General features: G+C 41.3%; 1 protein-coding gene across 3 annotated transcripts in view; it reads right to left on the bottom strand.

Annotated features, from left to right (window-relative positions):
* Positions 1 to 12,177, bottom strand: part of pdzrn3b (PDZ domain containing RING finger 3b) — a 205,209-nt gene that overhangs the window by 21,177 nt on the left and 171,855 nt on the right. For all 3 annotated transcript variants that reach the window (XM_078414491.1, XM_078414492.1, XM_078414494.1), the window contains one exon: positions 1,962 to 2,215. In XM_078414491.1, the coding sequence (XP_078270617.1) occupies positions 1,962 to 2,215 (254 nt within the window). The remainder of the gene's footprint in view (positions 1 to 1,961; positions 2,216 to 12,177) is intronic.

Below are 12,177 nucleotides of genomic sequence, written 5' to 3'. Positions count from 1 at the left end.
CATTTCCTCAGTAACATCAATAGATGTTTGCCTATATCATATTTTAAAATATTTATACTTTTCACATTAGAGAGAGCTAGATAGAGCTCTTAAGGATAGCGGAGTCAGGAGGTATGGGGTGAAGGCAGGAACGGGGTACTGATTGAGAATGATCAGCCATGATCACATTGAATGGTGGTGCTGGCTCGAAGGGTCGAATGGCCTACTCCTGCACCTATTGTCTATTGTCTAAAAGCTAATTGCATAACATTTTAAAAAACAATATTCTATTTCATCAGTAAAGCTTTGACATGTGGCACATTGCAAATCATGCATCCTCACCAAATGAATTTGTTACAATTGGTTGAACATATTAATGTCAAGATCACAGCAGAGAAATTGAGTAATTTTTGTAGTGTAATGTCCAATTTGGAATAATTGGGGATATAATGCACTGTAGTGGAGACCTTTGTAAAATATTGGTCTTCAATTAAACAAATTTACCGGATACATCATGAGGTAGCAGAGATGGAGAAATTAACTCATTCTGCTCCTCTTGATTTTATGGACGTTTTTATTCATAAAACATGTGGGGTGTCGAGATGCTTTGGGGATATGGCCAGGCTACAGGAATGAATGAAGTCCTATCAAATGGACTATAATGTGGAAAAATGTGAGGTTATATCACTGGTGATTTAAGAGTCTTGCACATTGATAGGTGTGGAGTCACACATAGGATAGATATAGGACAGAGTAATGATATTATTTTACTAAGACAACCAGTGGTTGTGTGGTAATCATTACTAATGATTTTATTGTTATACCTGATAGAATTGTAACAACTGAATCTTAAACTTGACATCTGCCAATAGGTTTATTATATTGTCATATGTACTGAGGTAAAGTGAAAAGCTTTTGTTTGCGTGTTATCCAAACAAATCGGATAATACTTTATATGAATATAATCAAGCCCACTGCAAGAACAAAAAGGCAGAGTGAGGAGAAGTACAGCTAGAAATAGCGATACATTTAGATGTGGAAAAGAGTTTTAAAAGAGTGGGGCGATTGTTACGGACGATAGTAAATCCGCTACGATGCCAACTTTTGCACCATTTTGTCCAGGGCCAGGCTTCTGTTTTACAGGATTCTTCTCCTGTTTTACAGGAGGAAGGAATCGACAGGTCAGGTGTTTATGTTTCCGGAGCTACCTTTCACAATAACTTCCTGCAACAGAGGCTCCTAAGTTGTCTAGGTTTTGTACTAAGAAGTTATTTATTTCCACAAAAGTGCTTGTTTTTAAATTTCAATCTTGTCTTATCACTTAAAACCTGCACCATTGGTAAAACTCCAATATAACTTTGTGGAACTCTTCTCCCATATGCAAAAGACCAAAGCAAAGCAACGTAATATAACTATTGAAATTGCACTCTGATTACTTGGCATCCAAGTTAAAACTGTGAACGAGAGCAATTCCTGACCAGAATTCCTTGACTTCTGCACCGCACCACCAACGATAATCACATTAGCCGCTGGCTGTGAACGGAAAGAGGAGGTGGAAACCCCAGTGCTAAATAATTTTCAACTTGTGTTTTTAAAAAAACAAAATGATTAGCGAAGTCTGCAAATCTGAGATTCCCTTTGAAAAAAAAAAATCACATTGTGGACTCTCAAGCATTTGCTGTAAAAGAGGAAACCCTGAAGGCTTACAACATAAATTGTCCAAGTGCAATAAAATTTAATGTAACCAAATATCTGCAGGGCTCCCAAAATTAATTTAGATTTTTCCAACTTTTATGGGACTATTATGGCAGCTGACAACTGATTTAAATGACTTAGAGGTAACAATTAAAATACTGCTGCCCCTGGAAGTATACGTCAAATAAACAAGGGTTTTCTTTGTTTTTGGACTCCATTTTAAGTTTAGAAACAAAACAAAATATAGTGCGGGTCTTTATTTATGGAAAATGGAAGAATATACTTACTCTTCAGGTAAGAGGTATTGCTCCAGCACCACCACAGGTGGAGTAGGTGGTCTTATTTTAGCCAGTGCCATGATGTGTTCAAAGGTGATATCTGTCTGCGTGCCCATATCCACAAGTTGACACTCATGTGATGCATTAAGAACTTTGGCGCGCGGAGTTCTGCGTAGCACCTGCACTACAATGGGTTGTTTGGCTGTTCGAAAGGCTTCTACTGCTTGCTCGTGAGTGACTCTGGATAAGTCCTTGCCGTTAACCTGTCAAATAAAATTGGAAAATCATGAGAATGCAATAAAACCCTTTCTACAATAACACTTACAGTCTCTGTATCATACTATAGTCCCTGTACTATACTGATAGTCTCTGTACTATGCCAATAAGGGCACTCACTGTGTGTACTATTTTTATATGCTTGGTTAGAGATATAAATTATAAATGGTATAACATCTGTGCCCATGGGCACATAGGAATAATCTGACGTGTTACTACCAAAAAACAATTTTGCATCAATGCTTGTGATTTCATACGCTCTGCATAAGTACCCTCTAGCCACGCCAAGAAATAGCTACAAGACTAATTAATAATTTAATGCCAAAATACAGCGAGCAGATCTAACTGATAATACCAGTGGGCCAACAAATTAACTACGGTATAAATGGAGCTAAACATTTGCTTCAGATTAAAAAGGTATTGAAAGAAATAAATAGTGCAACCAAACAGCTGCATCATCACATTTCTTTAGTTTATCTGGAGCAATTCAACAGGCCAGGCAGCATCTCTGGAGAAAAGGAATAGGTGACCTTTCGGGTCGAGATCATTGTTGCTTTTTATATATCTTTCATTCATTTGTTCTATGTACCTTCGATATCTCTCGTTTCCCCTCTACCCTGACTTGCGACCCGAAACGTCACCTATTCCTTTTCTCCAGAGATGCTGCCTGACCCGCTGAGTTACTCCAGCTTTTTGTGTCTATCTTCAGTGTAAACCAGCACCTGCAGTTCCTTCCAACACTCGTTAGTTTATCTGTTGGTCAAAGTGTTGCTGAGTGGAGCTCACTGATGGTAACCTGCATTGAGACTCTTCGAAAATGTGTGGCTTCTCCACACATGCATAGTTATCTCAATGAAAAGGATCACTGTGGAGTTACCTGTTGACACTCAAACTGGTGGCACAGCCATAACCGAGGTCACTACATTGCACCAGTGGAGAAAAAACAAGCCCCATCTATTAAACCTCTCTGAAACATTTTACAAATTGAGACAATCCTAATATGACTTAAACCACAGCATTACTGTCTATTGGAAGTTATCAAAGTTTTGTCTTTAAAGACTACTAGGCGACCCGTTGGGTCCAAACCTCTCCTGTGGGCCCGGCAACCCTCCCCCAACTGACGACCCGTGGACCCACTGCCGGTCGCGGAGTCTCCCCCGGGGCCGGGGGCTGGCGATGGGGGGGAGGAAAGGGGAGAGGGAGCCTCTCACCCCGGCCCCGGGCGACCAGCACCAGGAGAGCATTAGACGACCAGTGGACTTTGGGTCCAAACCTCTCCTGCGGGCCCGGTAACCCTCCCCCTCCATGGGGATGATTCGTGGGCCCGTTGCCGGCCGGGAGTCTCCCCCGGGGCCGAGGGGGGAGAGGAAAGGGGAGAGGGAGCCACTTACCCTGGCCCCGGGCAGCCATTGCAGCAGCCAGCAGCAGGAGAGCGGCCGCAAGGTACTGCCGCATGTTCGTCATGCTGGCGGCCATCTTCATTGACACACTGCCACCGCGCTGCACCATGGGAGGAAGGGCACACTAGGACGGGCGCCGGTCCTCCTGGCGCTGCTGCGCGGGGGGGGGGGGGGGGAGAGTGCATTTATTATAATTTAAGTTAATTACTTTTAAAATGTATCAAAACTTGATCAATGCACACCGCAGGTGAGTAAGGTGAGCCTAAAATTCTTGCACCGTTTTGGCTGTATTTCGGGAACAAACATACATACAAATATATATACATTCATACAAGATGAGAGTTTAGGTAATATATATATATAGATTGCCACTGATGTAAACATTTACATCTATTTTGGCATTAAAAATGAATCATTCAAAACTCCCCAAAAAACACTTTTAAATAAAGAAATCCATTAATGCAAACATAAAGCGACAGGATTCTTACTTTCCTGCCTTATAGACCAAAATCCATCACCGTCTCCATTTAAAAGAATAGACGATGATCCCACCCCAGGTCCAATTTGGAGCTGGAATTGAGAGCAGATTCACCAGGGTAAATGCTGGGGAATTCTAGCAAGCCCTTGGTCGAACAGTGGATTTCATGCACAATCCAATGACATATCAGTCTTCTGGTTTCTGTGCAACACGCCATACCTTGGAAATAAACAATGATTTCACTGTTATGAACCAAATATACAGTAGTTTTTGGCACAAACCGTCTTTGTGTGCAGAACATCCAGAGCACCTGACTTTTCATCTCATCCATAGTTAGTCATTAAGTTTAGTCAATAGTCAATAGTCGTTTATTTGTCACATACACATAAATGTGTAGTGAAATGAAACATTACCCGCAGTTGGACAATAAGACCAATAAGAATAATCAATAAAAAATGCAATAACACATACAATCACAACTAACACCAAACAAAAAGAAACATCCATCACAGTGAGTCTCCTCCAGTCCCTCCTCACGGTGATGGAAGGCCAAAATGTATTTTTTCTCTTCCCTGGCGTCTTCTCCCGCGGTCAGGCTGTTGGAGTTGCCACGTCGGGGCGGTCGGGGCTCCCGATATCGAAGCCCCCGTTGGCCGCGCCGGACGGTGAAAGGTCCGCGGCGGGCTGACCCAAACCCCGCGATTCGGGGCGGGCGAACACGCTGCCTCTGCCGCTGCCGGAGCTCCCGATGTCGGCCCCCACCCAGGGGCCTGCGGGCTTCCGACGTCCACGTGGCCCGCGCCGGAGCCTCCGGAGACGAGTCGCAGCCGCTCCCGCAGCATCCGCAGGCAGCCAGCGCCGCAGGTGGTCCCAGGTGCATGGCCGGTGGTAGGCCGCAGCGGGAACGGAGACACGACACAGAAACAAAGGTCGCGTCTCCGTTCGGGAGAGAGAATTTTACAGTTCCCGTTCCCTCCCACCCCCCCCCAAACATAACATACAAACCCTACACCATATTAAAACTACAATTCAGACAAAAACAACAAAAAACACAAAAGACAGACGTACTGCAGGCAAGCCGCAGCTGCGACGGCAGCGCTGGCTCCTCCTTATAATTGTTCTTCATGGGTAATACTTTTCAGAAGAAGTAGGTTTAAGGTGAGAGGGGAAAAAATTCCCAGGAACCTGAAGGGCAACATTTCCCAAATAGAGGGTGATGGGTACATGGAACAAACTACTACAGCAGGTAGCCAAGGCTGGTACTACAATATCATTTAAAATACAGTTGGACAGGTATATGGATAGGAAAGGTTTAGATGGATATGAGCCTAACGCAGACGCGTGGGACAGGTGGCATGTGGTCATAAGGCTGAAGTCAACACAGAATAAGCCCCCTCTCCGGTAGGATACGGAGTTCAGTGGGATCAATGATCAAAAAGCTGGTCAAACTTGCAAACTTGTGGCTTTGCCAAATTAAATCAGTAAAATCAAGAGTATTGGATGAATAGGACAGAACAAATCAGGGAAAACCATGGACTTAATAAACTAAATAATATTGCTAATTGTGTTTCTTCCTGGGTAAGAACATGCACATCGTGCAGATCATTCCCCAAATACTGAAATTTTTGTTGTTGTTTAGTTTACTTTAGAGATACAACGTGGAAACAGGCCCTTTGGCCCACTGAGTCCATGGCGACGAGCTATCTCCGCACATTAACACTATCCTGCACACGGTAGGGACAATTTACATTTATACCAAGCCAATTAACCTACAAACCTGTCCGTTTTTGGAGTATGGGAGGAAACCGAAGATCTGGGAGAAAACCCACGCAGTCACAGGGAGAACGTACAAACTCCATACAGACAGCACCCGTAGTCGGGATCGAACCCAGGTCTTTGGAGTTGTAAGGCAGCAACTCTACCGCCACGCCACCGTGCTGCCCAAATTTTGTGAACATATTCTCAGTGACAATTTCATCTTAAATAATCGGGTACAATTTCTTCATTAAAGTAAGCCCTCCAATTTGTAAGGCACAGCATTTAATAACAAAGTCCTGAGAAATCTTCGCAATGCACCTCAAATAAATGTATTGTATTTGCAATGAAAGCAGTCCTAGTTATGTAAAACATTATGTTCTTATGAAATCCAAACTCAAACCTAATACTGAATGTTTGAAAAAAATAAAATGCACCGGAGGTATGTTGTGGATCATGTTCGCAATGTTGGCAGGGTCGCTTGCAATACATATTGCTTCCATGCAAGGTGACACCGTGTTGTTTTCTGATGTTAAGAACGCGTAACCCAAACTTGATAGCTGCTTGATGAACAGTACAATCAAATTACATACTCTTCACCTGAGTCGAAAACACCTTCTCATTGCAATCACAGCAGACAGATGACTTCTCTAATTTTGACAGTGTTTCAGAATGCAGTAATTATTGAAGGGGACAATTATCCTGTTCACAAATGCAACTGTTGGCATACCGTGTTCAATAAATGAATAAGAACAACAAAAAAAATACTCAGCCATTTCACATATTTGAGTACTTTCACAAAAAGGCAACCGTTCCATGCTGAAGCATTATTAAAGTGCACCCTCTCATCGGCAATCAATTCTACTAAAAATTATATTGTCAAGCCAGCAAATGTAGATAAAATCAAGTGATAACAAATTGATGCTTTGCCACAAAAGGTGATGGCATGGACATCACATTATTAAAATAAAGCTGGAATAAAAACTTTAAAGAATTAGACCATTCTGAAAACAAATTCTGAATGACAACGCTCACATTCTAGATGATGGCATTTTCTAATTAAACACACTGTATTCAGGGGGACGAATCACGCTAATTTTATTTTTAATTAAAATTTTCAGTTACTCAGTTGTATTTTAATCTTTTGTACCTATTATCTAAGAGTAGCATATAATTTAAAACAAAAATGTAATCTGATAATTTGTACAGGTATTAATATAATGATCATCTTTTCTGGAAATGTGTGATTAAAGCTTCCAGGACAGTAAATGAACAAATTTGAATATGTTATTTTGCCTAATGCTTTAGTAATTAAATATTTTAATTGTATTATGTTGTGCTAGAAATTAATTTGAAAAGAGGACAGAAAAAGGTAATAATTTGCAAATTTGAGAACGTGTTAGCTTTTTATTCCCTCCACATTCACACATTTCCCTCTCTTCTCCAGCTGTAGGAGACGTGGGCGGCACGTTGGCGCGGCAGTAGAGTTACCGTCTTATAGCGCCAGAGACACGGGTTCAATCCTGACAACGGGTGCAATATTAATTGATTCACACAAGTTGAATTTAGTTTCAACTGAATATATTCTCCATTGATATTCATTTCTAAAATGTATTAGGTAGATTCCCACCCTATCGAGTTTGTACGTTCTCCCGGTGACCTGTGTTGGTTTTCTCCAAGAGTTCCGGTTTCCTCCCACACTCCGAAGACATACAGATTTTCAGGCTAATTGGCTTTGTGAAAATTGTAAATTGTCCCGAGTGTGTGTTGCATTGTGTTAGCGTGCGTGGATTGCCGGTCAGCGCGGACTCGTTGGGTCGAAGGGACTGTATCTGTGTTGTATCTCTAAACTAAACTTTATTCAAATATGGCCAGTAGGTAACATGCACCTGTGCAATGCTACACATAACAATTAGAGAGTGATAAGGCACCAATGCTTCCTTTGCAAAATTAAATAGCGCTTGGTCACCTGGTGCCTGCTGCACTCTCCATGGGGTAATGGCCTTTAACTAAAAATACGAATGAATGCAAGTGCTTCATTTTACCTTTAACCTTGATTTATAATATAAATATTAATTGATTTACACAAGTTAAATTTCATTTTAACTGTATATATTTTCCATTGATTTTTTAAATGTATTACATAGATTCCCATATTTTATCGATGTCTCATTGCTACCTTTGTTCAGGAATATCTACAGCAATGGGGCTGACAAGCAATTGGGAGTTGTGAGGCTATGAAATGGAAAACGTTACTACAAGCATCCTGTATGAAGCCAACACCTGGTGCAATGATATCAACACAATTTGTTGCAATCTTTTTAAATCATCAAAAGCATTCAATAAATTGGATCAAATGATAGATTTCTGGTGTCCTGGTGAGTTTCATTGTCTGTATAACTCGTTTTCACTTAGCCCACAGCTAACAATGGACCTTATCATTGTTACTTTTTTGCATATCTTTAATTTCTTTGTTCTATATCTCTCTCTCTCTATAATCGCCTTCTATATCTCTCATTTCCATTTTCCTGACATTCAGTCAGAAGAAGGGTCTCGACCCGAAACATCACCCATCACTTCTCTCCAGAGATGCAGCCTGTCCCACTGAATTACTCCAGCATTTTGTTTCTATCTTCGATAATAAGTTTCTGTTTTGGTCAGCTGTATATATGTAACAAAATTATATTGCCAGAAATTACTGAAAAGAAATATGCTTCAGATAAAAATAATTCAACCGCATGGCTAACGTTAGAAAAAAATAGATCTTTACACAAACACAAATAATAACAACTTAAAAATTACATTTTTAATGTTGAACAGAGCAAAGCTTGGTTTAATTTAGAAATACAGCGTGGAAACAGGCCCTTCGGTCCACCGAGTCTGTGCCGACCAACAATCACCCGTACACCAGTTCTATCCTACACACAGCAGGGACAATTTACAGACGCCAATTAACCTACAAACCTGCACATTCTTGGAATGTGGGAAGAAACTGGAACACCTGGAGAAAGCCCACGCGATCACAGGGAATACGTAGAAACTCCACAGAGAGCACCCATTGTCAGCATCGAACCCGGATCTCTGGCGCTGTAAGGCAGCAACTCCACCGCTGTGCCACGTGTTCTTTCTGCACAATTTTTATTCTCCCAAATGGAAAAGCATTGCTAATTATTTACATTAAAACAATGGATTCTAACCAGCCCATTGGGTCATGCTAGCTCCGAGTATAGTGACCCCAACAGTCCCAATTCCTTTTCCTTGTTTCCCTGTAGCTTCACAGGTTATTCCCTATATACCCCCTTTGTTTATTTTACCACTTACCTACACTAACGGGAAATTTACAGCAGCTAATCAATCTACTAGCACAAAGTTAGGACATGAGAACAAACCAGAGCACCAAGCGGCATCCCAAGAACATTGCAGATGCATATAGAGTTAAACTGCATACAAAAAGGCTCTTTGGCCCAACTCATCCATGCCGACCAAGATGCCCATTCAAACTATCCATTTACCCGTTTGACCTTATCTCTCTAACCTTTCCTATTTGTGTTCCTGTCCAAATAACTTTTAAATGGTGTATAGTTTAGTTTTAGTTTAGTTCAGAGATACAGCATGGAAACAGGTCCTTTGGCCCACCGAGTCCGCACCGATAAGCGATTCCCACACATTAACACTATCCTACACATACTAGGGACAATTTATACATATACCAAGCCAATTAACTTACAAACCTGTACGTCTTTGGAGGAAACCGAAGATCTTGGAGAAAACCTACATGGTCACGGGGAGAACGTACAAGCTCCGTACAGACAGCACCCTTAGTCAGGATCGAACCCGGGTCTCGGGCGCTGCAAGCGCTGTGAGGCAGCAACTCTACTGCTGCGCCACCGTGCCGCCCCTCCCTGTTTCAAATACTGTCTCTGCCAGCTCATTCCACCCTCTGTGTGGAAATATCACCCCTCCGGATCCTATTAGATCTTTCTTTCTCATCTTGAACCTATGCTCTCTAGTTTATGACTCTGCTACCCTAGGGAAAAGACACTCACCCTATCATTCCCCTCATGATTTTATATGTGGGCAGCACAGAGGTGTAGCTTGTAGAGCTGCTGCCTCACAGCGCCTGAGACCTCGGGTGCTGTCTGCGCAGTTTGCACATTCTCCATGTGACCGGGGGAGTTTCTTCCGGGTGCCTCCCACATGCCAAAGACTTGTGGGTTTGTAGGCTAATTGGTCTCTGTAAACGGCGCAGAGTTTGTCGGGAGTGGGTGAGAAAGTGGGACACAATAGAACTAGACTGAATTGGTGGCTGATGGTTGGCTTGACTCGGTGGGCCGAAGGGCCAGTTTCCATGCTGCATCTGTAAACTAAACCAAACTAACCACCAAGTTTGCTGTTCAGGCCGGGATAGTGACAGAAATTCTTTTTGTGACACCCAGACAACATATAATTCAAGCAGATAGACATTTAATAAAAGCACACGCTTCCAAGTGTATCTACAATGATTTTCATTTATGTTCCAACTAAGATTTTTGCACAGCTTAAGGACATTTTGAGATATGTTGATGTCTTCAATGTTCATTTTTTTCCTGATGACATACATCAGATTTGTAATGATTTTGATAGGGGATAATATAAGAAAATAACTGCAGATGCTGGTACAAATCGAAGGTATTTATTCACAAAATGCTGGAGTAGCTCAGCAGGTCAGGCAGCATCTCAGGAGAGAAGGAATGGGTGACGTTTCGGGTCGAGACCCTTCTTCAGACTGAGTCTGTAGATAGGGGATAATGTAACTACTTATCAGAACATACTTTTTTTCTGTACTTTAAACTGTTGCTCTATAGCAATAAAAAAAAAGATTCTCAAGTTATGGTGCCATATTCCTTGAGGCGAAGAAAGCTATCTTTGGAAATAAGGACAGAGAGCCTTTGAGAGTGTATTATGATTGCAATGGTTCTTTAGCCCATAAGCAAGAGTTACACTTCTTTTATTGTTTGACCCTTTGCAATTCACTGAAAAATAAAAGCACAGCACCTTAGGAAAAGGAGGGACAGTCCATGTGACACCAAGATCGCAAATGAGCTATGGATCAGACTCAGCACCCTTTTATCAACAACGCTGAGAATCTTTCTCTGAAGGCAGGGGCTTGGAATTCACTTGAAAAAGCCTTTGGAACTCATTTACAGCAATTATTGAGCTGCAGACCACTTCTTGATCTTCAAGAAATTCTGTTTTACTCCATTTCTCGTTCAATGTTATTTTTTTGCTTCCCTCTCCATTTTGATTTCTGCTCTGGATTTTATTAAATATTACTTTCTTTCCGGTTCCACATCCAAATACCTCTATCAACGATTTATCAGTAGTGAGTACTGCCAGTGCAAATCCAGGGGCATTAGGAAACTTGTCCACTAGGGACAATTTACAGTTTACCAAGCCAATTCGGAGTGTGGAGGAAATCGGAGCTCCTGGAGAAAGCACACACAGGTCACGGGGAGAACGTACAAACTTCATACAGAGAGCACCTGTAGTCAGGATCAAACATGGGTCTCCGGTGCTGTAAGGCAGCAATTCTTCTGCTGCGCTACCCTGCCTTCTTGAGCAGTTAAGAATACATAATAAAAAATGTCTTGACAATAAATATGGCCTTATAAGCAAAGCTCACATCCAGAATAAAAAATAATGGGAACATTTGCGATTACTGCAATGAAGCACTTTCAGTTACTGTTTTCGTTTAGATTTCAGGTGATATCCAAATGATAGTGGAAACAAAGAGGAATTTTATATAAATTCAAACCACGTTCTTAACGCAATACTATCTCGATATCTATTCATTAGTTCTATCAAAAGAGTTAATTTAATGTGCCCTGGTTATCTAAGAATTCATGAGAATGTTTGCAATAATTAATTAAGGGTGTCGCACTGAAGCTTTGTATAAGGAAAGATAGCTGCATTGTTTCTGTGTTCCTCAGTGCTTTTTGGAATATACATTGTTAAGACAAAGTACATCCTTTAAAGAATTCTACAATCTTTAATCCATTTTATCACTTACATTTTAAGAATGTCTCATTTTAGTAGCTGGTCACCAAAATTCCTCCTCACAAAGTACATCTCTATTCTACATAAATGTTGCTTACTTTGTGACACACGTTTGGAGCGATTTCTATACCTTTGGTGCAATTTGTATTGTCTGTAAACTCATTACGGAACAATAAACTGCTTCATAACGTCAGAACCTTTTGTCTTGAGAGATGAATGAATATACAGGAGGAGAGAGAGAGAGAGAGAGAGAGCAGGACAGAAAGAAAAAATAGGAAGG

Source organism: Rhinoraja longicauda, chromosome 17 (assembly GCF_053455715.1).
Source record: "Rhinoraja longicauda isolate Sanriku21f chromosome 17, sRhiLon1.1, whole genome shotgun sequence".
In the NCBI taxonomy this organism is placed as follows: Eukaryota; Metazoa; Chordata; class Chondrichthyes; order Rajiformes; family Arhynchobatidae; genus Rhinoraja; species Rhinoraja longicauda.
This window is presented reverse-complemented; position numbering and strand designations above follow the sequence as displayed.